This window comes from Elephantulus edwardii, unplaced genomic scaffold (genome assembly GCF_000299155.1).
Source record: "Elephantulus edwardii isolate Elephantulus edwardi_28Jun2011 unplaced genomic scaffold, EleEdw1.0 scaffold00002, whole genome shotgun sequence".
Classification (NCBI taxonomy): domain Eukaryota; kingdom Metazoa; phylum Chordata; class Mammalia; order Macroscelidea; family Macroscelididae; genus Elephantulus; species Elephantulus edwardii.
In genome coordinates, this window is record NW_006399752.1 from 42,613,117 (window position 1) to 42,640,237 (window position 27,121).

The 27,121-nt window shown below is 46.8% G+C and overlaps 1 protein-coding gene across 2 annotated transcripts in view; it reads right to left on the minus strand.

Annotated features, from left to right (window-relative positions):
* Nucleotides 1-27,121, minus strand: part of SLC24A4 (solute carrier family 24 (sodium/potassium/calcium exchanger), member 4) — a 232,186-nt gene that overhangs the window by 35,238 nt on the left and 169,827 nt on the right. Inside the window, exons 8-12 of one of the 2 annotated variants that reach the window (XM_006879111.1) lie at nt 25,940-25,965; nt 25,002-25,055; nt 23,650-23,792; nt 17,763-17,932; nt 7,060-7,258 (exon numbers count right to left, since the gene is read on the minus strand). In XM_006879111.1, the coding sequence (XP_006879173.1) occupies nt 7,060-7,258; nt 17,763-17,932; nt 23,650-23,792; nt 25,002-25,055; nt 25,940-25,965 (592 nt within the window). The remainder of the gene's footprint in view (nt 1-7,059; nt 7,259-17,762; nt 17,933-23,649; nt 23,793-25,001; nt 25,056-25,939; nt 25,966-27,121) is intronic. The other variant, XM_006879112.1, reaches the window with a different exon arrangement.

Genomic DNA, 27,121 nt, shown 5'->3' on the forward strand with positions numbered 1-27,121 from the left:
GAGACTGACATCAGGGTTGGGGGGAGACTGAGAAAGATGAGATAAGTGATGCATACTGCATCAAAACAGATGAGGGAGAGAACTATTTAAAAGATATATATGATTAGGTATTACTGTCAAGACAGGAGTTCAGAATGAAAGCTGCATAGTGAAGTGGACTTGGTGGCGGGGGAAGGGATTGAGTGAGTAACAATGAAAAATTTTTCTTTTATTTTTTCAAAGAGAGGAGTGTACTGGAGGGGAGAGGCGTGGGCAGGGAGAAAAGTGCAACAATGAATGAATGGAAATAAAAAATCTCTGTAAACTTTCATTAAAATTAATAAAAAATTATGAAAAAAGAATATATACATGCATACTAAAAAGAAATGTTGACTATACACTTGGATCTCATTAGATAGAATACATGGAAATAACACTGACTGTATCGGTGGAAAATAGGATGGAAAAAACGTCAAGAACAGCAGTAAGAATAAGGCCAGGAAGTGACTGTGGAACTGACCCTCAAGTCCTCCAATGCAAGATCAAACTGAAGCTGAGTAAAATGAAACGAAGTCCACAGAACCAAAATATGACCTTGAGTTTATCCCACTTGAATTTTGAAATCATCTCTATGCATTTAACCTGTTGGGTCACACTGAGTTGGATCCGACTCACAGCTGACCCTCCAGCAGGTTTTCAGAGACAGTAAAGCACACAGGAGGAGATCGCCCAACCTTCTCCTACAGAGCATCTGGTGGGTTCAAACAATGTGCCTTTGGGACTGCAGTGTGTCGGGGTTGTATCTTTTCTCCCTACCTGTTCAATTTGTATGCTGAACAAATTATTCAAGAAACTAGACTCGATGAAGAAGAATATGGCATCAGGATTGGAGGAAGACTCATCAATAACCTTTGGTATGCAGATGACAAAATCTTGCTGGCTGAAAGTGAGGAGGACTTGAATCACTTGCTGCAGAAGATCAAACACTGCAGCCATCAATATGGACTCCATCTCAAGAAAACACAAATTTTCACCTCTGGACCGATAGCATCATTATAGATGGAGAAAAGACGGAAACGGTCAATGACTTCAGCTTACTTGGAACTACAATCAGTGCACTTGGCACCAGCAGTCAGGGGATCAGCAAAGCTATTACCTGTTCAAGTCTGCATTTAGGGACCTCTCCAAATAACTGAAGAGCAATGATGTTAGTTTGAGGACTAAGGTGCACCTGACCCAGACCATGATCTTTTCAATCTCTTGCTATGCTACTGAGAGCTGGGCAATGACAGAAGAATTGATGCCTTTGAGTTGTGATGTCAGAGAGGAGTAATGAAAATCTCATGGACTGCCAAAATAATGAACAGTTATGTTCTGTAGAAGGTGCAGACAGAGTACTCCATAGAGACAAGGACGGTGAAACTTCATCTCACATACTTTCAGAAGAGACTATTTTCTTGAAGAAGGACAAAATGTTTGGACATGTGGAGAGATCCGGTGGATTGACACAGTGACTGGAGCCACGGGCTTGAGTGTCAGAGACAGTGAAGACAGAACAGGGCAGGGCTCAGATCTGTTGTTCATAGGGTCGCTATGAGTCATACTGGATTCGACAGCACCTAACAACAACAATAACAACATGTACTGAATGATAACGATCAAACAGCAGATGAGCTGTGGGATAACATCAAGGACATTACATGTAATGAAAGAAAAAAGTCATTACAAAGACAAGAGAGAAAGAGAAGATCAAAATTTATGTCAGAAAGAACTGGTGTGAAAAACAATGCGTTTGAACTTTGTAAATAAACCAGTATAAAAGAAAAAAAATGTTATCCATAAATGAGCAATCATTACTACTTTACGATTTTGCTTAATGTAAAAATTATCTCAAGTTTGGGGAAAATTCTTGACTCTGAAAATGTGTGTGTGTATATTTAGATAAATCTACATATACATACATGTGAGTTTAAAAAGATATATACTGATTATCATTGTGAAACAGTACAATAAACTTGTAATTTAATCCCGTAAAAAGTGTATGTCAGAAAAAACTCTGAAACATTTTTGAACAGAGAAGTTCAAGGAAGAAATGTTGAAGAAATAAAGCTGAAAAGATTTCCAAGAATAGTTTGAGAAGACAAAGTATTAAAACATGTAAAGAAATGAAATTAGAAAACCTTTGGGAAGAACATGCTTGACATTTTCAAGTGAAAGAACTGAAGAAAAAAAAAATCCAAATTCTGAGTTGCAACTGAAGTATTCGATGCACAAACTGTTGAATGATGCAAGAAGCATCAAAAGAAAAGAAAAGAATTGGCTGACCTTCAAGAATTCAGGAAGCAGGATATGATCAAGAGGCAATGGTACAGAAGGAAAAAGTTCAAGCTTCCCTGAAGGTACTGGCAAAAAAATAAGTCTAGGAATTGATGGAATACCAATGGACGTTTTGCAATAAAAAGATGCAGCCCTAGATATGCGCACAAGTCTATGCTTTGAACTTTTTTCCCAAAGAAATCTGGAAAACAGCTACTTACTGAACCCACTGGAAGAACTCTATATTTGTTCTCATTCCAAAAAAGGTGATCAAACGTAATGTGAAAATTACTGAATCTCATTAATATTCATATGAAAGTAAAATCTTGCTAAAGATTATTAAAAAAAAAAGAAGGTACCTGCCAGAAATTTAAACTGCATTCAGAAGAAACTGTGAAACAAGATCTATCACTGTTAATGTCAGATGAACTTTGGCTGAAAGTAGAGAATACCAGAAAGATGTTTATTTGTCTTTCACTGACTATGTAAAGGCATTCAACGATGTGGGTCATAACAAATCATGGGCAATATTGAGAAGAATGGGAATCCCAGAATACTTCTGTGCTCATGAGAAACCTATACATGACTAAGAAGGAATGTTCAAACAGAACAAGGGAGCACTGCGTGATTTAAAATCAGGAATGGCGCATGTCAGAGTGGTATTTATTCTCCATACCTAGACAGTATGTATGTTGAACAAATCATTCGAGGTGCTGGACTAGATGAAGAATGTGGTATCATGCCTGAAGGAAGGTGCAACAATTTACATTATCCAGAAACAGTCTTGTTTGCAAAAAGTGAAGACGACTTGAAGTTCTTACTGAAGATCATCAAAGACCACAGCCTTCAATGTCAACTACATGTCAACATCATAAAAACAAAACCCCTCACAACTTGATCATAAGACAGCAGGACATTATGCTGAGTGAAATATCTCAGTCACAAAAGGACAAATACCACATAGTGCCACTGTTGTAAAACAGGACTGACATTGGGGTTGGGGGGGAGACTGAGAAAGAGGGGATAAATTATGTATACTGTATTGAAACAGATGAGGGAGAGAACTGTTTAAAAGGGATATGTGATTAGGTATTATTGTCATGACAGGAGTCCAGAATGAAGGCTGCATAGTGGAGTGGACTTGGAGGAAGTGTGTGTAAAACAATAGGAGAACTTTTCCTTTACTTTTCAAAGAGAAGAGTGTACTGGGTCAGGATGGGTGGGTAGGGAGAGAAGTGCAACAATGAATGAATGGAAATCCAAAGTCTCTGTAAATTTTAATTAAAATTAATAATAATAGTAATAGTAATAATAATAATAATAATAGACTACTATAATAAGCAGAGAAAAGACTGACATTGGCAATGATTTCATGTCCCTTGGAGCGACAGTCAGCACCCATGGAAGTGACAGTCAAGACATCAAACTACAGATTGCATTGGATGAGTCTTGTCAAGGACCTTTTCTAAAAGTGCTCACTAGCAATGATGCTGGTTCAAAGACTGAAGTGCCTCTGACTCACGCTGTTGGATTTTCAATTGCACTGTAAGCATGTGAAGTCTGAACAATGACTAAGGACGACCGAAGGAAAATGATGCCTTTTAATGACAGTGTTAGCAAACTGTAATGGTTCTACCACAGCCTCTGAATCTTGGAGGAACTGCAGCCACGATGCCCCTTAGAGGCCAGGACGGTGAGTCTCCACCTCACACACTTTGGGCATGTTGTCAGGAGGCATCAGTCCTTGGCAAGGACAGCATGCTGGGAAAGGTGGAGGGTCAGTGAAAGAGGGGCAGCCTCTCCATAAAATAAATGTACGCAGTGACCACCACAAGGGGCTTGAGTATGACAGAGGTTCACGGCTGTGCAGTACGGACCAGTCAAGGTTTCAGCACGGTGTTCACAAGGTCGCTGTAAGGTGGAGGTAATGTGATTGGACCTAAGAGCAACAAAAACAATCTTTCATGAAATAGATATTCTCATCTCTCTCCTTAGGAGCTGCTGGCAGGTCTGAACCACTAACCTTTTGGTTTGCAGCCACATGCTTCCTCCACTGTGCCACTCTCTCTCCTCTCAATGCCGGTTTATAGTTGTTACGTACCTTCAAATCAGAACCGATGCACAGCTGACCATGTAGCGAATTCTCAGAGGCAGTAAGTTGCATGGAAGGAGACTGCGCATTACACAGAGCAGGGAAAGATTTGAACTGCATGCCTTTGGGTTGGCAGCACACTCCCTACCACTAAGCCACAGGAGTGCCCTAAGTACCAGCTAAGTAAGTACCTACGATGTATCGGGCACGGCCTAGTGGGTTTCTGAGGCTATAAATCCTTATGAGACTAGACTGTGCATCTTTCTCCCATTGGGTAGCCACTGGATTAGAACCACTGACCTCTTTGCTGGGAGCCTGAAGAGGTGCTATGCTACCAGGGCTCCTTGAACGAGACACAGGTCCAGGCTCAGGGAACAGAGTAATGAAAGATATAGACCCATACCCTCTTGAGCCTGACATTTTAATGACAGAAACAAGTGAGATACAGAGTATTTCAAACTGTGATCGTAGGAGACCATATGACAACTCTTATATTGTTACGGAGAAGCAGAAGAAGGATGGGAAGAAGCTGTATGAGTATACCAGGAATCTGGTTCTATGAAAGAGTAAGTACAAAGGTCCTGGGGCAGGGACGTCTCATTGAGTATGAGAAGTGACAGTGGAGTCAAGTGAGGCTGCAGCCAAAGGGACCAGAGTCAATAGTTTGGGATCAGAGAGAACGTGATGATCAGATCAGACTGGGCCTGGACTTCAAGTGGTGTGAGAGGACACGGGGGCCTCAGCCAGGAGGAAGCCTGCTCTGACTTCCTTGTGGGTGGAAGCTTCTCTCCACAAGTACAGTGCAGCTATGTATGGGCACTTCACCTGATTATCCATCCCAACAAATAAGCAAGGAGGCCCGAGGGTACAATAATTAAAACGTTTGGCTACTAACTCAAATGTAAATGGTTTGAACCTGTCCACCTGTTCCCTGGGAAAAAAGACCTCCAAGATCTTCCTTGGGGGTGATCCACTCCCCCAAAGATTATCAAACGCCAATGCCACTGCTGTGGAATCAATTCATCCTTACAGCATCCCCACAGCATGGAACACAACTGCCCCCTGGGGTTTCCAAAGCCGTGATCTTTCTGGAAGCAGGCTGTCATCTTTCTCCTTGAATCACTGGCTTTCTGGTAAATATCTCTGAGTGCTTAACTGCTGTGCCACCAGGGCATAAAGACTGTCCCACTGCATCATGTTTGGGAGAGTGGAGGGACGGCGCAGGAGAGGAAGACCCTCGATGAGATAGATCGATTCTGTGAGTGGAGTGGTGGGAATGAGTGCGTTTGAGACGGAGAGGTTGGCACAGGATAGAACGGTGTTTAGGGCTCTCGTACACAGGGTCGCTATGAGTCGCAAATGACTCGATGGCACATAACAACAACAACTGCTGTCCACATAATTCTGACTCACAGCCACCTTCCATCAGGTCCAGGAGGGTGGAAATCTTACAGAGGAGCCAGCCTGCCTTCTCCTGTGGGTCCAAATGGCAAACTTTGTGATCAAGTTGGACACGTTGCTCACTGCACCACCAGGGCTCCCTGCATACAGATTCCAGCCCAGGATTATAGCTTCTCCCAATCACGTCACAGCCGAGAAGCCCTGGAGGCCAGTTCTCTATATTATGGACTCCCTATGAGTTGGCATCAACTTGATGGTACCCAACAACCGCGCAACCGGCAAAGGGTAGGAGAAACAGCCTGCTGAGAGGGCAGGGCTGGTAGGGTCTGTAAAGGCTTGTGTAAGTAACACTGGCTGCTTTTTCTTACTGCAAAAACACAATCCACCTCTACCCTGAGCACTTCAGTGCTGTCACGAAGGGTTACTGGTGTCCCTCTACCCTGTCACCAGCCAGCACTCTCTGTCACCTACCCTCCGGGCACACACAGCAGTGTCTGTATGTAATTATAGCTCCCATCCATAATTCAGTGCCTCCAGAGCCTTCAGGAGTCAGCCCTTCCAGGGGGCCAGCAGCCACATCCAGATCCGTTCCAGCCCGCCAGGTCATGACCCAGGCCTGGCCCAGTGTCTCCCCAAAAGATAAGCATAAGTCCTACACCCCCTGGGCCTATTATGAACCCTGTTTGGATCTAGGGGACTTGAAGATGTTGTTGGTCCACAGAAAGGTGGCTGGAGAAAGGTGGGGCTAAATCTAATGTAAGTGGTGTCCTCAGAAGGGAAGAGACAGTGACAATGGGGATGCTGAGTGAAGATGCCTCAGTCACAGGCCAAGGGACACCTGGAGCTCCGAGAGGCTGAGAAGAGAGACAAAGGGGTACCTTACCGTGGAGATGAGAGAGAGTTAGACAGAGACGGAGGGAGGGAAGGAGGGAGGGGGGGAGGGAGGGAGGGAGGGGGGGAGAGAGAGAAAGAGGGGGGAGAGAGGAAGGGAGAGAGAGACAGACAGACAGACAGAGACACACACAGACAGAAACAGAGAGAGAGAGACAGAGACAGAGAGAGACAGAGACAGAGAGAGACAGAGAACAAGGCCTGGTTGACAGGCCGAAATGACTGTTAGCATCACGTGAGACAATAACTCCCTGTTCTTACAAGCTGCCTGGTTGGCACATTTTTCTGGAAAGCCACAAGTGTCCTGATGGAAGCCCTGCCCGGTGGGCCTGGCCTGGCCCTCAGTCTGCCCCCTGATCCCCAGTGTTCCCCGCACTCACTGGGCATGGAGAAGGGGGACAGGAAGGCCGTCTCGCTGGGCTCGGGCTCCGGGGGTGGCGGCGGGGGTGGCTGCTCCTGGTCCTGGGGAGGTTCCCCAGGGTTCTCCATGGGCACGTTGCCGTTCTCGATGTTCTCGTGTCTCCCGTTCTGCAGCGGCTTGGTGTTCACGCCGTTCGCCGAGTTGATGAGTCTCTGCCGCTGTGGGGACAGGAGACCAGACAGGGCTCTGTGGACAGTGCTCCTTCCATATGGGAATACAACACACTCTCTCTCTCTCTCTCCCTCAGTTGCTTTACCTGAAAACTGGCCCAAGACTATTAGGATTTGTCTAAGTTTGTACATTCTTTTTTTGGCAATTACCACAAAGGGTTTCCCAAAGTCAACCCAACTGCTATGGCAAGCTCAGGACCATGAGGCCAGGTGAAGGTGACTGTTCCCGGACACTCTGAGTGGACATTCATTTACCATGAAAGAGAGTCACATCATGGCTCCAGATGGCTTATCTGCTAAATTTTTGAGAGATATCCAAAGTGCAAAAAGTCCCCTTATATTGGACATAGACTGTATGATCTCACTTCCAGGCAACATTCAGAAGGGGTGCGTGCACAGGGACCACAGGCTGTAAGTGGTTACCGGGAACGGGTGGGAGGCGGATAGAAAGGGGAACTCTCTCCTATTTTTCAAACGCAAATCAAACTCAGTGCCTTCAAATCAGAATGGACTCACAGCTCACCCTCCATTTGAGTTTCTGAGACTGGAAATTGCCTGGGGAGGAGACGGTTCATCTTTCTCTCTCCCAGAGCCACGGGCAGATTTGAACTTCTAGAGAGGCAATGCGTGTAGGATCCCATCACAATTCCCTGCACCACCAGAGCTCCCCACCCCCGCCTTGAAAACAAGCAATGGTGTTGCCTGAACATGACAGACTCAGTTAATGTTGCTGAATTGTTCATAGAAAGACTACTAAAACGGCAAATGCTTTCAACATCCTTAATACAGTTTTTTAAAGGACCTTTATATTAAATGTGCAGCTCAAGGGCATTTTACATGAGAGGTACAATATTATTTTTTTAAACTTTATTTTATTGTAATTTTAACAAAAGTTTACAGAAAGTTGGATTTTCATTCATTCATTGTTGCACATTTTCCTCCCTTCCCCCTTTCCAGTTAACTTTTTAATGTAAAATCTATCCTTTTTTAATAAAATTTACAATATTTTTTATTTTAAATTTATTTTAATGAAAGGTTACAGAGACTTTGGATTTCCATTCATTCATTGTTGCACTTTTCTCCCTACCCACCCCTCCCCCCAATTTGCTTTTCTTTTTGAAAAGTGTAAGAAAAAATTCTTTCATTGTTATACAATCCCTCCCTCCAAGTCCCTCCACTATGCAGCCTTCACTCTGAACTCCTGTCATAACAATAATACCTAATCACCTGCCCCTTTTTTTTTTATTTTTTTATTTTTTTTTTTTATTTTGTGTGCGTGTACCGTCAAATCAGATCTGACTGGTACAGGAGGATATTGCGCCTCCTTCTCCAGCAGAGCATCTGGTGGCACCTGCCCCTTTTAAACAGTTCTCTCCTTCATCTGTTTCAATGCAGTAAACATTATTTATCCCTCTTAGCCTCCCCCTAACCCCTATGTCAGTCCTCTTTTATAACAGTGGCATTATGCTATATTTGTCTTTCTGTGACTGAGATATTTCACTCAGCATAATCTGAGAGGTGCAATATTATTTTTTTACAAAATTATTATTATTTGGGTGTGTACCATCAAATTGGATCTGACTGGTACAGGAGGAGATTGTCCTTCCAGCTCCAGCAGAGCATCTGGTGGATTCAAACTGAGTACCTCCGGGACTGCAGCACAGCTTCCTTCCACTAGGCCACCAGAGGTCCCTGAGAGGTGCAATATTCTCAGACTCAGAATTCTAAGACTCAGAGCTCCTTAGATACTTTCCAAGTCCACCTATTCCTTCCCCAGAAGGAACTCCTATCTGACTTTTATTCACATGAATCAACTTTCCCTTTCCTTAACATCAAGGAGCCTTGGTGTAAATAGTGTTGAGTTGTTAACTGAAAGGTTCAGGGTGCGACTTCCCCAGTTTCTCCACAGGAGGATGATGGGCAGACCCCCCTGAGGAAGATTTACAGACTCAGAAACCCTCTGCAGGAGCAATCACCCCTCACTGGAACTCACTAGATAGGAATGGGAGTTTTGTTTTCTATGTCCTGTAAGTGGATCTAAGGAAATAAAAAAACGTATTGCGATGGGAAAGTCTGCGGTTAGGGACCTCTCTAAAGCACTCAAGAGCAACGATGTCTCTCTGGAGACTAAGGTGCGCCTGATACAGGCCATGGTTTTTGCAATCACTTGTTATGCATCAGAGAGTTGGACAATGACTAGGGAGGATAGAAGGAGAATTGACGCCTTTGAGCTGTGGTGCTGGAGAAGAGTACTGAATGTACCATGGACTGCCAAGAAAACAAAGAGATTCATCCTAGAGAGGGTTAAACCAGGTTGCTCCTTGGAGGCAAGGATTCTGGGGCTTCGTCTGACATACTTTGGACATGTTGTAAGGAGAGACAGGTTCTTGGAGAGGGACATCATGCTTGGGAGGGTGGAGGGACAGCGCAGGAGGGGAAGACCCTCTATGAGGTGGATTGATTCAGTGACTGGGGTAATCGGGATGGGTATGTCAGAGACAATGAGATTGGCACACGATAGAGCAGGGTTTAGGGCTGTTGTACATAGGGTCGCTATGAGTCGCAAATGACTCGATGGCACATAACAACAACAACAACAACAACAAAGTGGATCTAAACACTATGTCATACTTTGTGCCTGGCTTTTCTCATTCAACCTAAAGTCTGGGAGAGCATCCCCTGCTGTGACATGTACTAGCAGGCTGTTCTTTTTCATGGCTGTGTAATATTTCACTGTGTGACTAAGGCACCAATTCCTCTGCTTACGGAGGAGGAGCTGGGTTGTTCTGACTTGGAGGGTATAATAAATTTTACTTCCAGGAACACTAAAGGACATGTCCATTTTTAGGACATTGGCACTCACCTCCCTGAGAGTGTCTGCTGAGCCTTTAGGGAAAGGACATGCCCATTTTCAGGACAGCGACATTCACCTTCCTGGGGGTGTCTGCCGAGTTGTTAGGGAAAGGACACGTCCACTTTCAGAGTATCAGCACTCACCTCCCTGGGGGTGTCTGCTGAGTTTTTAGGGAGCTTCTCTGCTAATTCAAAGGCCATCATCTCTCATGTTTGCGTCCACCAGAGGCTCTGGGAGAGAAAGATGGGCAATCTTCTCCTGTTTCGCTTACAGCCTTGGCAACCCAATTGAGGGTCAGCGTTGAATTGGTTCTGACTCAACACTGTTAAATTTGAGTTTTTAGTGTCTGTCCAGCAGTTGGAACTTCTGGGTCAGAACATAAGTACATGCGGGGATACTTTCTATCTTGTTCTTAGTTCCTAAACATCATAAGGGAGCTCTGGTGGCCTAGTGAGTAAGAAGCTGTGCTGCAGGCAGAAGGTTTGAATCCATCAGATGCACTGTAGGACAAAGATGGTCAGTCTTCTCCTATGCGATATACAGCTTCCAAAAACCTGCTCGGGGGTCGACTATAGGTTGGTTCTCACTAGACAGTAATGAGGGGTTTTTTAAACTATGATTTGAATGAAAGTGTTCAAAACAAGTTAGATTTTCATCAAACCACTCACATGCACTTTTATAGTATTAATTACAGCATACCCATGTTTATCATGGCTTTGTTCACAAGAGCAGAGTTGGAAACAACCTAAGTGCCCATCAACAAACTAATGGATAGAGAAGCGGTGGTATATTCACACAATGGAATACTACGCTGCATTGAATAAGGAACTCATGCAATATTATTCAAAATGGGTGACCCTGGAGGACATTATGCTGAGTGAAATATCTCAGTGACAAAAGGACAAATATTGCATAGTGCCACTGTTGTAAAATGGGACTGACATCGGGGTTGTGGGGAGACTGAGAAAGATGGGGTAAATTATATGAGGATTGATTCAAGGCAGGGGGCAGTTCCTGGTGACTTTCATCCCTTCTTATCACTCGGCCACCAGAGCTCCTTAGACACATGGGAGGAGAATGCCCATTTTTTCCCCTATGTTGCAGCTAGTAGATTTGAACCATGTGCCTTTGGGATTGAAGTGCAATTCTAGTTCCAGATGAATTTCAAGCATGAAGTCTAAAAAAGGGTGGAGTTTTTCCCCCCTCCAAAGACACCATAACACTCAGTCTACCAAAAAGAGTAGAGTGACCGTGCCCAGAATTCGGGCTCACACTGGCAGGAATAACAATGTGCTGCCTGTCTGGACTGACAGGCCATCCCTGCCGTCTCAAACAGACAAGCTACACCTAGATAGAACTTGAAAGGGGACTTGAATTAGTAATGACATAACTGGTGGTGATGAGGGGTGAGGGGATGTCTTAAGACTCCAGTTTAATAAGGATCAACTGAGGGCTTTATCTGGGGGGAAAAATATAAAGTCATCTGAGGTTGTATTAAAAGAGATATAGATTACAACATGAGGGGGGTGATGGATCTCAATCTCTTCTTTCTGGATCCCACATGTTACAAGAGGTAGACACACACACAAAAGAGATTCCCAGAGGACACTGATGAGACAGATGATGAGGGCAGAGCCTCTGTCACATCAGGTGGAGGCACGGTTCCAAGAACATGTGGCCTTAAGAAAAAAAATAAGGAGTGACAACAAGAGGGGCTACCAAGTGTCTCAGGCAGGAGTTGCATATTGTAGAGAGAATAAAAAAAATATTAAAAAAGGGCATGGTGAAGGCTGTTGTTGTTTTAGGTGCTGTTAAGTTGAGTATGTCTCATAGCAACCTTATGAACAAAAGATCTGAACCCTGTTCTATCCTGCGCCATCCTCACACTTCCTGACACACAGAGCCCATTGCAGCAGTCACTGCATCAATCCACATGGTTGAGGGTCCTCCTCTCCTTCGGTGACCCTCTACTCTTCCCTGTATCATGTCCCTCTCCAAGGACTAGCCCCTGCTAGCAACATGTCCAAAGTATGTGAGGCAAAGCCTCATCATCCTTGCCTCCAAGAGCACTCTGGCTGTGCCCTCTGTTCGTTCTCTTGGTCGTCCATGGGATGTTCAGTGCTCTTCTCCAACACCACAGATCAAAGGTTTCAATTTTCCCCCGTCATGCCCCGAAAATCTGTGCAGCCTCATTTCTGTGGCCTGGACTCAGATGTGGGCTGGAATTCTTGCTCCTATTTGTCTTGCTGACTTTGGGAATTGACCTCAGCTCACAGACAGATAATGTGTCCTTCCTCCCAAGGTCACTGGGAAGATGAAAGCCAAGACACAGGTGAGAGTCTAGCGCCTGCCAGGCACCCAGCAGGTGTTCAATAAATCACAGGCTGCATCCTCAGCTCAAACAGACCCGTGTCCAGGTGTGAGGGGGGAGGACAGAGCCGTGGGGACAGGGGAGGTGGGGAAGAGTCACATGCAGGGGAAGGACACAGGGCAGGTGAAATTCTGGATCCCCAGAAGCTCAGGCTGGAAGCTGGGGGTAGATGCTCACTCAGGTGAGGTGTGACCTTCAGGTGAAGAAAGACAAGCCTCCACCCAAAGTCCTGATAGCGCATCAGTTAGGCACTCAGCTGCTGGCCAAAAACCTCAGTAGTTCATATCCACCCAGTGGCTCCACGGAAATCTGTGTCTGTGAAGATTCCAGCTGAAAAATCCCGAGAGAAAGTTCTACTCCGTACACTGGGCCACTACAGGTTGAAAACACCTCCCTGGGACCTGACCACCACAAGCACCTACTTTTGAGCACCCTCCACTTTGCAAACTATCTCACAGAAGGGCTTTGCCATCTTGAAGGTGAACAAGTAAGGGCGTCCTCCCCCAGATGTGTCTACCAGGGGTTCACGTGAGACTGGCTAACTTCTCTATCACATTCTGGAACAAAAATAACTGAAGAGTGTCTGGGACCAAAAACATCTGGTCTGAAGAACCAGCTTTGAATCTGGCCATGGCACTGGGTGGGTCTTCTCCCCACGCTGTTCAACAGTGGAGTTCCCTGAGGACACTAGGTAGCTCCCAGGTGTTAGCTCTTCATGCCTGCGTCATCAGAACGCTTAGAGCTGGAAGCACCCTGAGACAGAGAATCTGAGAACCAGAGAGATGTAGGGAGTGAGTAGCTAACGTCAGATGTAAAGAACATTTACATCGGGACTTTATTCCCGCACAGACCTCTCTAATTCTCCGTAATGCCTTCCCAGGCAGGAGAGCCCAACATAGTGGAGACATTTCCAGCTCATCAAAACTCCATGACGTTACTGTTCACCTTATATGGCTTGGCTGGAAGTGGCATCAAACATGATAAGATGAATAATAACATCTTGGGATTGGGTGAGCTAGGAACTTGAAGGAGCTTCTGATACTTTTTAGGCCAAAGCCTTTTCTTTTCTTTTAATTAATTTTAATGAAAGTTTACAGAGATCTAGGGTTTCCAGTCATTCATTGTTGCACTTTTCTCCCTGTCCACCCCTCCTCCCCAGTTCACTCTTCTCCTTAAAAAGTAAAACTCTTTCATTGCTATGAAATCCTGGCCCCTAAATCCACTCTATTGTGCAGCCTTCATTCTGGACTCTTGTCATGATAATAATACCCAATCATATATCCCTTTTAAACCGTTTTCTCCCTCATCTGTTTCAATGCAGTATACATCATTCCTCCCCTCCTTCTCTGTCTTCCCTCAACCCCAATGTCAGTCTCGTTTTACAACAGTGGCCCTATGCAATATTTGTCCTTTTGTGACTGAGATATTTCACTCAGCATAATGTCCCTCAGTATCATCCACTTTGCATAATATTTCATGAGTTCCTTGTTTTTCATGCAGCATAGTATTCCACTTCTCTATCCATTCGTTTGTTGATGGGCATTTGGGTTGTTTCTAGCTCTTTGCTATTGTGAACATAGCTGCAATAAACACGGGTGTGTATATATCTGCTTGGGTGGTGGTTATTATTTCTTTAAGGTAAATTCCCAGTAGTGAAATTGCTGGGTCAAATGGTATTTCTATTTGCAACTTTTTGAGAAAACTAGGCCATAGTCTTTTCAATCATTTGTTATACATCTGGATAATGACTAAAGATGACAGAAGAATCAAAGCCTTTGAGCTGTGGTGTTGGAGAAGAGTACAGAATATCCCATGGAGTGTCAAAACAACAAATAGACACATCTTAAGAGAGAGTGCAGCCAGAGTGCTCTGTGGAGGCAATGATGACAAAGCTTCATCTCACATATGTGGGGCATGTTGCTAGGAGACTACGGGAAAGGGACACCATACTTGGGGAGACGAGGGGCCAGTGAAAGAGAGGAAGACCCGCCACAAGATAGACTAACACACTGACTACAGCAATGGCTCAAGTGTATCAGAGGTGAGGCTGGCACAGGATGGGACAGGGTCAGATCTATTGATCACAGGGTTGCTAGGAGTCTCACTTGATTAGAAAGCACTTAACAAACTACAACTCAGTCCTTGAAACAATCAACCATGTAAATTCAAACGGGAAACATCTGCCCAGAGAAGAGCTGAGAAGGCAGGAAGGGAGAGGAAAGACGGAGGAATGAAATAAACCACAGGGAAGTGAGAAGAGTGTTGTCACCCTGTGGGGATTGTCACCAACGTCACAAACCAGAGATGTACAAATGGTTACCTGGAAACTCAATCTGCTCTGCTTGCTTTCATTCAAATACAAGAAAAGTTAAACACACACACACACACACACACACACACACTCTCTCCCTCTCTCTCTCTCTCCCACCCACCCACCCCAGCAGCAACAAAAACAAGCTCATGATGTTCCTGATTGCACCTGTCACTATAATATATTCTAAGACCAAGTGTCTCCAAATTCTTATTAGTCTCTCAGCATCCTGCCTGTAACACACACGAGGTACAGTGATCTGTTCACGAAAAACCCTTAAGTTTCACAGATTTGAATTTCACTGAATTGGTTTGGAACAAAATGACTCGGGATGATCCAAAGCTTAGGATGGCATTCTTATCAACACAGGGATCCCAGAGGGCACAGTGCACTGCTAATCCAACGGGAGCTCTGGTGGCCTAGAGGGAAGGAGCTGCACCCAAAGGCACAGGGTTTCGATCCACCAGCTGTTCCACAGGACAAAGATGGTCAATTTCCTTCTGTGCAGTTTACAGACTATGAAACCCTGCTGGAGGGTCAACTATGGGTCTCTTCCAACTTGACGGTACATAACAAAAGCGGACCAAAACGTTGAGGATTTGAACCCACCCGATGCTGTAAGGGTTAAATAAAGGCAGTCTTCTCAGAGACCCTGTGGAGGAGCACCATGAGTTAGACCTGACTCGGCCACAGTGTGGTTTTTGTGGTAGTTTTGGTACTTGATATACTTGCCCTGAAGAGGGTAAATTATACAACCAAAACAGAAATAATCAAACTACCCAATCTTTAAATACTGTGAGATACTATTCTTTTTTTAAAATTATTATTCATTTCAATGAAAATTTACAGAGACTTTGGATTTCCATTCATTCATTGTTGCTCTTTTCTCCCTTCTCACCCGTCCTGCCCCAGTACACTCTTCTCTTGGAAAAGTAAAGGAAAAATTCTTTCATTTTTATACAATCCTTCCCTCCAAGTCCACTCCACTATGCAGCCTTCATTCTGGACTCCTGTCATGACAATAATATCTAATCACATATCCCTTTTAAACAGTTTTCTCCCTCATCTGTTTCAATGCAGTATTCATAATTTATCCCATCTTTCTCAGTCTCCCTCCAACCCCGATGTCAGTCCTGTTTTACAACAGTGGCACTATGCAGTATTTGTCCTTTTGTGACTGAGATATTTCACTCAACATAATGTCTTTGAGATACTATTCTTGCAGACAATCAAGTGCTGAGTATCAATTAACAGCATCCAAAGTTTAAAGCTTCCTAATAACTGTCTCTCATGGCTCAACCCCACCAGTAGCTTCCTAAGAGGAAGACAGGCAATCTCCTCCAGAACTATTTACAGCCTCAGAAAGTCCACTGGAAGGCCGCCTATAAGTCGGTTTCAACTTGATGACAATGGATTTGAGTTTTAAATAAATATGTGCAGTAGCTGTGATGGCCTAGTCCATAGGGAGTTGTGCAGCTAACCCAATGATGGTTGTCTCTCCGGTGGTTCGAATCCACCAAAGGCTACTCGGGAGCTAGATGGTCAATCTCTTCCCGTGCTACTGATAGTCCTGGAACCTCAACAGAGGGTCAGCTAGGAGTCAGTTCAGACTTGGCAGCAAAGGGAGTGAGATGAGAAAAACTATGTATGGTGCTCTCGTGGCATAATGGTTAATTGTTAAATACTCGGCTGCTATCAGAAAGGTTGATAGTTCAAATCCACCCAGCACCTCTTAGTGGCTCCATAGGTCAAAGCTGCTATGATGTATTTCTTTACAGATCATAACCTAGAAAACCCTTTTGGATAGTTCTTTTCTGATATATGGTGTCATGGATTGAACTGTGTGCTCTCGAAATAGGCACTGATTTTGCTGGCCCTGATTCTCTGTATTACATAACTGTTCTCATTTTGTGATCTGATGTAATTATTCTAAGTGTTGTAAATCCTAATCTCTATGATGTTAATGAAGCAGGATGAGAGCCAGTTATGATCATGAGGCAGATGCGATCTCAACGTCTCAGGGTTACTTCTACGATTTTCTATCCATGGAGAACAGCTGCGCATTCATTTTCTGTTGCCCTAAACAGCATTTTAATGAAACTGTCCACACTTTAGACTGGCCTTCCTCCAACGAGTTAGTTCTACTCTGGCATCTGAGAAAATTCTTACTCAAACACGGTCGGCATAATATTGGGTCACTCTGTGGATCAAGTGATGCCTCTGATTTTTGAGGGGAGGTGGCAGAGAAAAAAAAAATCAAACCCAGTCAAGTACCTTCAAGCCAATTCCGACTCACAGTGGCCCACAGAACAGAGCCCAGCTGCTCCACAGAGTTTCATTATGAGTAGCTGACCTGATGACACCTAACAACAACAACAACAACAACAACAAAAACTCCTGAGAATACAGACTACACCACTGTTCTCCTATAAATCAGCTGGTGTGTTTGAACCTGTAACCATTTTGGATGCTCTTGTTGTTAAGTGTTGTCGAGTCATAGGCAACTCATAGCGACCCTATGAACAAAAGTCCTCGACACTTGTGTGTGACTTTCATCCTTTCTCCAGGTTCCAGAGGCAAGCTATTTCGGAAGTGGATGCCACTCCTGCTTCCAAGCTTGTTTTAATCGGGGAGCTCCACCGAACACTGTCCACCACAGGTAACCATTATTGCATTTGACACATCAGTGTCACAGTGTTCAGCTTCACAGCAAAAAGGACCCCAGAAACTTCACTTGCCTTGACTGCCACCAAGTCAAGCCACCATCATGATGCCAGCCATCCCGCCAGTCAGACAGCCAAACCATTTCGGAAAGCAGCAGCTGAATTATTAACCACGGCGTCACCAAGAGCTTCCTTAAACATCGATCAAGGACATCCTGGTGGCCCAGAGCCTGGAAGGGCTCTGCCATAGTGTCAGAACGTCCCAAAGCCCTTGGTAATTTAAGCACACTTACCTCATTAATTATGATCCTGCTGGCCATGCGCAGTCGGGTCCTGGGTCCAAATTTATTGGTGATCATTATGCGCAAGCCCGCCTCAGGGAAGTTGAACTTGGGAGGGCTGGAGCTCATGACCTCGTCCACCATTACCACCGGGTTTTTGCTGTAGGCTGGCTTTTCCTTCACTACAGAGCACAAGGATGCAGTTAGTGCCTGCATCTCCCTGAAGACACACACAAGGCCTGGGACACCTTCCCCGCCAGCGGCCTCTTCTCTGGGCTGGTGTCCTGGCAGCTGGCAACCACCTGAAGTCAGTCTGGGGGTGACTGGCCTCAGTGCTTCCCGTCAACCATAAGGGTCACCTGTTCTGCACCTCCACCTTGGAGCCTCAGACTTCCTGGTCCTTTGCTCCAGGATCACATATCAGTCCACCTTGAGTTCCTCCTGCTGCAGATGTTCCTCCCTCTGGGGCCTCATCTAACCGCCAACATATCTCTGTCCCCCTGGGAAGCCTACCTACAATATACACTGGACCCCTTCACCTTCCTCCATGACTGTGATTGTAAGGGGCCTCTCCTCCCCTCTGCTTTACAGAGGGGGAAGTAAAACCTTAGAAACTGAACAGAATCACCCAGAATGCAAAATACTAGAAAAGCCTTGGCTCTCAACTCCTCTCGTGGTCACTTGTCCCTGACAATCATTTTGGAGCTGTCCCTTAAATGTCTGTTTCCACTCCCTGGGCAAGGGGTGGCTAACTGCTCTGTGAGGGAGGAGGGAGGCCCACGGCTTGGCACGTGAGGCAGCTGTGTCCCAAGAGAGGAGCCGGCTTGTCCAAGGCTTATGCTGAGTGCTGGCTAAGCCCACGGCTGTGACACAGGCGAACCCCTCCAGGAACAAAGTGCTCCCTCTCTGAGACCCTTTCCCCCTCTCAAGTCCAGACCCTAGACCAGAAGATATGAACCTTCATTAAACATGTCCCTGTGCTGGGGGGTGGACGCTTCACTTGGACTTCCAGAAGGTTCTAGAAATTGAACAAAGCAGCACACATATGCAGGCTGTAAAAATGGATACACTCTCCCTTCTGAGCTGGTTACTGTTTTCCAGCAAATGTAGCCAGTTATGGGGAGCAGACTCCCATATAAGTTAACAGCACAAACACAAACAAACATGCACCCAACATCCCCACCCCCTCACCAAACAGGCAGCGGGGCTCAGCAGACAGGAGGGGTGTTGGTTAGAAAACAAAGCCAGGCCATGCATTTGTCAGAGGTGGACGCCATCTTTCCACGAGGCACGGGCTGGGCTGGACTAAGGGCGGTGTTTCTTTTTTTTAAATGCACGTGTTATTGCTCGAATGAAAGCGGATTACTTACAATTTAGAAGAGGAGAGGCGTTAGGGAGACAGAGGCCGACAGTGAGAGCAGATATGAGCAGTGTGCCGTGGGTGCCGAGGCTGGGCAGCATTCTCCGTGGCAGTGCGGTGCCAGGGTTACGTGAAGGAGGAGGTTAGTAGAGGGGCTTCTACTGGGAGCTTCCATGCCTGGGCCTCCGGCCTTCAGGATGACCCCTGGCTGGCTGCATGTGACGGCTCTGCTTCCACTCTGAGGAGCAGGAGTGTCCCGCGTCCACCGCCTCTCCCCGCTGCAGGACCCTCCGGTCCTTCTCTGGGCAGGCCTTTTCCAGTAGACACAGCCATGTCATGGGCCCCACTAGGCAGCAATGGGCTCAGAAGGAGTGAGCTGAAGTCTAATCGGCCTTCAGAGGCGGAAGACCGGACAGCTGCTCTCCAGGAACCACCCGCCATGTGGCAGCACCAGACGGCAGATCCAAGCCCAGAGAGGATGCCCAGCAGATAACATGCTTTCCCCAAAGTTCAGCCCAAGGCCAGGCCCTGCCCCTTCTTCCCTGACTCATGCTAAAGTTGGGCCCAGGGTCTGGGCCGCATTTGACAGTCCCTAGAGGTCAAGTGGGACCTGGATGTAAGGCAGGGTCCAGGGCCAGCAGGAAAGGTTGTTGGGCTCTCAGTGGCTGGAACTTCTACCTCCATCTCTGGGACTTTTCCTGGGTGGAACGGGCTGTTTTCTGACTATAACGACAGTATGCTATGAACACCTTAGAAGAGAGACTAAATGGACAAAATCAGAATGAACTGTTCAGAGACAGTCTGGTGGAATGAGCTGTATGACCCTGAAGAAAATGTAACAAGATAAAGGTGATTTTTTTTTTAAGAGCAAGAGTTAATAGTTTTGGGATTTTCTCTCCTGTCCAGAAGCTTGGTTCTCAAATTATTTTCTGTAGGGAACATGAAACGTTCAGAGCAAAGTCAGGGCTCTGTGTGCATGTGCATTCCTGACAGAAGTGAGCAGCCCGCTTCCCGGCTTCTGTGGGCGGCTGCTTGAATGGCATTCTGCCTGGAGGCTGAGGACAGCCTGAGAGGAATGCTGACACCACCTCGACACTCCCTGACAACATCATTCACAAAGGAAAAGTCTCGCAGCCCTAGTTTCTCTCCTCAGTCCCTCGAGAGATTTCACGAGATGTTCCTTCATCCTATTTCAGTCAAGCCTGCTTCTGGGGACAGGACACTGGAGTGACTCACACCATGGCTCCCTCGGATGGTGAGAGGTTGAGGGAAGGGCCAGCCCTCCCACTTGGGCTAGACGATCCCAGTCTCTATATCTTTAGCTACCATTCTCAATTTTCAAAGAGCAGGGCTGCCCACCTTTCTCTCTAAGTGAGGAAGGGACATAATGTCCTTCCTCTGCACTCAGGAGAAGGGACAGTTCTACATCTAAACCAGTTTTCTAGAAATTGTCCAAGACTTGAGGAGATTTTGAGGAAGAGAAACTTGTGATAAAGTCCAATTATTTTTTTTAATTAATTTTTTTGTATGGACCGTCAAATGGGATGTGACTGGTATAGGAGGAGATTGCCCCACCTTCTCTAGCAGAGCATCTGGTGGATTTGAACTGCGTACCTCTGGGATTGCAGTGCAGCTTCTTGCCACTAGGCCACCAGAGCTCCCTATAAAGTCTAATTATTGACTTTTTTTTTTATTGACTCTGCAAAAAAGGCAGAGACCCTCTCAGGATAAAAAGGTAGCAAAGTCCTCACACAGACAGAGGCCGAAGGGGAGCCTGGGTTTCTCCAGAAAATGCAGCTGCCTCTGCCATCCTGGAGTCCAGGGCTGCGTGAAGCTGGGACAGCCATCAGCCACGGGGGGCACTAGGGAGCTCTTGGGTGAGCATGTTAAACGCCCAGCTCTCTCACTTGCCAGGAACCTAGGTCTCAGGTGACTGGGCAGGAAGCAACTTCTGAGAGACCTTGAAGCCATTGTTTCTGTGGAGTCTGAATCCAAAACCATGGGGGAAAAAAAAAGTGGCTTCCCTTTCCAAGGAGGTTGTCCTGGAAACAGGCTCTCCCCTGGGGCATCCAGCTCTGCATTAATTAAACGCTGCAACAGGACGCTGTGTTTCCACACTTGAGCTAAGTCCCACGCTCTGCAAGGCGAAGATCCTTTGTTCAGTCCCTAGTGGGTGAGCCTCTGACAGCCAGGCTGTGACCAAGACTGCACCCCACCCCATCCCACTCACCCCCACTGTTAGCTTCCTCTGTATGCAGAGTTCACCTGCTACCAAGATTGCCTTCAGGGGGTTACCTGATACAGGAGACAGACCACATGTGTTCAAAGTGCATGTGGGTGAAACCCTTACCCTGAACCACCTCAGACCAAACAGCCCTGATAGGAGTGCAAGGGACACAGATTGCAGCCCCCAAAGTCCTGGGCACGGGCTCACACAAGTGCTTCCAAGGCCACATGGACAGACCACTGGCACCACAAATGAATTAAAGTCATGAATTAAAGAAAGACATGACTGACTCAGGGCCATGGGGACCAGCGGGAGAGACCTCTCAGGTGACCAGCCCAAGGTTATTTTATCTGGTCCACAGAGCATCAGCACCACTGGGGTGTGGAACTCAAGGAGGCTGGCTTTGAGTCCCTAATTTTAAGAACTCTGGGTTTGTAAGAACTTGTTGACCTAGGGAGTTCTGGTGGCTTAGCACTAAGGAATCATGTTACTGACGCAAAGGTACGCGATTTGAACCCACCAGAGGCTCTGTGGGAGAGAGCTGGGCGATCTCCTTCCATGCAATTAACTGCCTTTGAAAACCCGCTGGAAGGTCAGGTATGGGTTGGTTCTGACTCGATGGTATACAACAACAACAACAACAACAGCAGCAGCAGCAGCAGCAGCAGCACTGACACAGAATGTTAGGTGCTGAACAACTAACTAAAAGGTCAGCGGTTTGAATCCACCAGCTGCTCTAAAGAAAAGAGATGAGTAGGCTCCTTCCGTAAAGATTTACAGCCTCTGATCACTGATGGGGAGTTCTGGTGGCTCAGCCCGCAGGGTGTTGTGCTGCCAGCCCAAAGGTGGTGCCTCTCTGGCAGTTCGAATCCAGCAGCAGCTCAACGGGAGAAAGACCCGCAATCTCCTATCACATGATTTACAGCCTCTGACAACGGCTGAAGGTCAGCTATGAGTGAGTGAGTGAGAAAAATCTGACGGAGGGCGGCGTGAGTCAGAACAGCTCTGACAGCAGCAGGCTTGGCTGTGGAGTTTTGTTCAGGCTTTGCGGAGGCGCTGGGTCAAAGGGTTAACACAGTCAGCTTCTAACTGAAAGGTCAGAGGTTCAAGTCTCCCCCAAGGTGCCTCAGAAGATATTCCTAGTGACCTATTTCAGGAAAATCAACCACAGAAAAACCCCAAAGAGTGCAGTCCTGCTCTGACATGCACAGGGTGACCAGGAGTTGGCACTTCTTTTATGACAACTGGCTGTTTTCAACTGGTGCTGACATAGGGAAACGTAAGTTCACTCTCTCAACTCCTGACAGCCTCCAGACAGAGGCTATTACTCAGAGATTGGCTGGACGATGAGGGACAAGGGCTGGCTCAGAGGACCGGAAGCCCAAGTTGCTGGGAGCCGATCAGGGGACGAGGGTGCCCCCCCAGGGTAGCGCTTTGTATGGGGCTCTCTGGGAGCTGGCTGGGGGATTCTCACTTAACTCAGGACTGCCTCTTTGCTGACATGGGCAGCTGTTCCTAGCCCAGGTGCCAGACTGTCCCTCCACACTGGGCCTGTCAAGTGAGGAACCTCGAAAGGCACAGGCCTGCTCTGTCACCCTCCACACCTCAGCTTTCTGTCGCCTGCCTTTTACACGGTCAGGGACACCACACCTTTCAGGAATACCAAGCAGGGCCTCTGGCCTTTCCCAGGAAGCTAGGAAAATTCCAAGAGATGGGTCAGCTTTCTTTTTTCCCTGGTGTATTTCCTTCCTCTATCCTTCTTCCACCTAAACAAATACCACAATGGGCAAACATCTCAGACCTTGTATATAACTTCCTCCTCATATGAGCTTTTAACCAAAGGTAAGTCCTCAGAGTGTGAGCAGTGGGGGCTCAGTGACAGAATCCTTGTTTTCCTCGTGGGCGAGCTGGGTTCCCTTCCCAACCAATAAGTCTCAAACACGACCACCACGTGTCTGCCAGGGAGGTTTGAATGTTGCTATGACCGCAACAAGTTTCAAAAGAGCTTTGGAACTAAGACTAGGAAGAAAGGCCTGGTGATCTACTTCCAAAATTCAGCCAAGGAAAACTCTATGGATCACAAGGTTCTAGTGACTGGCAGTGTTTTGTTCTATCGTGTACGGGGCTGTTGTGAACTGAGGTTGGCCTGACAGCTGCAGCTAACAACAACGTATCCTGAGGGAGTGGCAATTTGGGGCGGGGGGAGTGTGTGTGTGTGTGTGTGTGTGTGTGTGTGTGTGTGTGTAAATGCACACCTGAGGAGAATGGCTCAGGGGGCAGTAGCTGCGTCCCTCCTGTCTGCTCAGCCTTACCTTGCCTCAGCAATGGCACGGAAGGGTCATCAAAGCTAACGTCACAGTAATCATTACCATCCTCCAGCTCGTTGTTGACCGTGTTGCCATTGGCAACAGTCTTTTGTTTGATGGTGAAAAAGGCTTGCATCTTCACATTGTACCTAGAAGGGTAAGAGACGCAGTCAGGGGAGACCTTGGGTGGGAAGTCCCAGGACCATATGGGTCAGGAATTCTGCTGCCATCCCCCTAATGCTCCCCCAATAAGGCCAGCCTGGCCCTAAGAGTGTCCCCCTGGGAGGGAGGTGACCTGTGAGGTTCTCCTATTCAGTGCAGGGTGTCCTGAGGAAGCTTGAGAACAATGGGCAAAGTGAGGGGCTATGTGAGACTTTCAGCCTAAGAAAATGACTCATGCTTGCTTACTGAAATATATAAGCTCAACTTCATAAGGGCAGTCCAGCTGCACCTACGGACACCTTAGGGAGGCACCGCTCCATGAACATCTCTAGGGACTCATCGTACAGACAAGCCCACAGCCAGCACCTCTCCATGTCCAAGCCCTCAGGCTGGCTGCTCACTGAAAGCCACTCCGAGAGGGCCAGACAGAAGGGCAGAAGGTTCTGCTGTGATTGTGCAGGTCACCATCCACTCCCAGCACGTGGGTGGTGTGACTGGGCCACATCCAGAGACATAAAGGTACACGTTCAGGTACAGGTGGGCTGCACATATTGCCATAAACTGATGACTGCAGTAAAGCCAAGGTCGCAACACAGCAAAGACACACAATGTCCTAGTGTCGTTGTACATGTAAAAGGCATGTTTACCCAAAACTGGAGTCTGTTAAGTGTGCCACAACATTGTTTGAGATACACAAGAGTGACCAACTATGACAAAGACGTGAGGTCAACAAAGCCAGCAGACCTGTCCAAGGCAGGGTGGCCACAAACCTTCGATGCATTAAAAATGCAGTCAAGTGGAGTGGAATCCAACAAGCTGTGTGTGCACGTGAGCAGTGTGCCCCGTGGCCACACGTAGTAGAGACCCTGAGGACTTGCATGTGAGAAGCTAAGGGAGTCTGGCTTGTTTATGAGAACAGAACTGAAGTATTTGGAGGTTTACAGACACAGAATGAGTGGTGGGGAAGCAGGACTGGGCGAGGCACGTAGGGCCTTGCTTGCATCTCAGCCTGGGAGGTCGCCACCCAGGCCTTCTGTGGACAGGGTGTGGGTATCACTCCCACTCTCTAACTGCCTCCCAGAGACCTGGGGCTGGCAGAAGGGACAGAGAGAACCCACACAGGTTCCCCTCCCCCACCTGGACCTCATGTCAACGGCCAGGGCAGCCTGGGAAGGGGAGGGAGGAGGGGCACTTACTTCATGATGAGGATATAGAACACATACAAGATGATGAGCACCAAGCCTTCCCACCTCGAAGAGAAAAACGAGACTGTGGTTAGAGCTGGGCAGGCTCCCAAGCCCGGCACACGGGGTGAGTGGAGAAGGTGGGGCGTTCCTGCCAATCCCTGCACCCAGGCCCGGACTCAGACATCCTGGGTAAGCACACCGTCATCTGCTGTCCCCCTAAACAAAACCCTCTTGATGACTGAGGGAGAAAGGTGAAGGGGTGTGTCTATTCATCAATTACAGCAAGACCCAGGTAGAGCTTGCCCCCTGCCCCCCAGTTACCAGGAACAGGAGGAGGGGAAGAAAGTCTGGAGTCACCCAGGTACAATCCTAGGAGACCTCACGGCCACCTGATACATGGAAAGCCAGGAACTGGGAGTGTGGGGGAGACAGGTCCGCATCCCAGGGGCCTGAGACCTGGCTGAGAGGGGCTAGGACCAGGCACAGAAGCCTTCTGGGAAATAGAGGGGTGAGGGCTGGTCTTAGCAAGTACAGCAGCTGAAGTGCCCAGACAGTAACTAAAAAGTCAGTGGTCAAAGCCCCCTCCCTCTCACTGCCCCAGAGGCTCCACAGGAGAAGGATGACAGGTCTGCTTCCACCAAGATTCCAGCTGTGGGCCCCCACGGAGCAGTTCCACTCTGTCCTTTGGGGTCACTGCAAGCCAAAAAGGCCCTGCCAGACGTGAGGTGTGAGGTTTCAGGGGCCCTGATAGGACGCACTCCTCTCTCTCTCTCTGGCCTGGTGATCTATGTGGGAAAGGTCACAGGCGTGAAAACTCATTTTTTACTTTTATGAGTTCATAAGCTTATGTGTGTGAAAGTAATAAAAATGATTCAGTGAACTCAACACACAAGGGCACTGGAAACGCAGGGAGAAGAAACAGCTGACAGCAAAGGTTAAAAACTTACCACACGATTTCTTCATCGTAGATGAACTGGAAGGCAAGAGAAACAAAGAAAGAAACGTTTACTCTAAAAGAACACAGGGGGACACCCCCCTCCCCCAAACACGCAGAACTGACATATGTTGACTGTGGCCGTTGGAAAAGATTAATGTGGTCAGCTTCTAAGTGAAAGGTCGGAGGTCAAGCCCACCCAGAAGCACCTTGGAAGAAAGGCCTGGCCACTTAATGCCGAAAAAGCTCTAGAAAATCCTACAGAGCCAAGGGCTACTCTGGGTCAGAACTCACGAGGTGGAACTGACTTGATGACCAATAAGCACACACAGCAGGCCATCTGGGCCGTGTCATGTGCTGGACAAGCCTCAGCTTCTCTCTCCAGCTCTGGTCTACCAGCAAATGACCTTTCCTCAGTGGAAACGTGGGCCAGTGGGACCCTGTACCAGGTCACAACTTGGCATGCTGTTGCTGTCCAGGGACCTGACCAAAGGTGGAAGCCTCTCATTGATGAAATGGAATTGCTAAAGGCAAGAATCTTTAAAAATGGGATGTGTCTAAAAGTATTATATTTTAGGGCATTATTTTTATTGTAGGAGTATGCAATGAGGGTTGTAGAGTGGATTATATTTGGGGCAAGGGGGTGGGGTTTGGGGAGGTGCGGGGGGGGGATTGTGTACCAATGAGGGAGTTTTTCTTTTGCTTTTCAAGGAGAGGAGCAAATGGGGGGGAGGGGGGAGGGGTTTGTGCGGGGAGAAGGGTGCAACAATGAATGAATGGAATCCCAAAATCTCTGTAGATGTTCATTGAAATGAAAAATAAACAACCTAAATTTAAAAAAAAAAAAAGAAATTCACTTTAATATCTTTGAATCTCTGTTTCTGCATCTGTAAATGTGGGGATATAAATACAATATGTAAACCTAAATTATGTGAAACTTGAGGAAAAACAAGATTAAAGAATTGATATTTTTTCAATAATGATGACTTTGAATTGAGGCTTTTGAATTATATAAAGGCAAATAAGACTTTAATTATAAAATAAAAAAATGGGATGTGTGTATGTATGAATATATATACACATACACACATATATACATACATGTATGTATGTTGTGCGTGTGTGTATATACATATATATATAAATGTCTGTATCTGGGAGAAGGGTTGGCAATCACCTCCCATGCAATTTACTG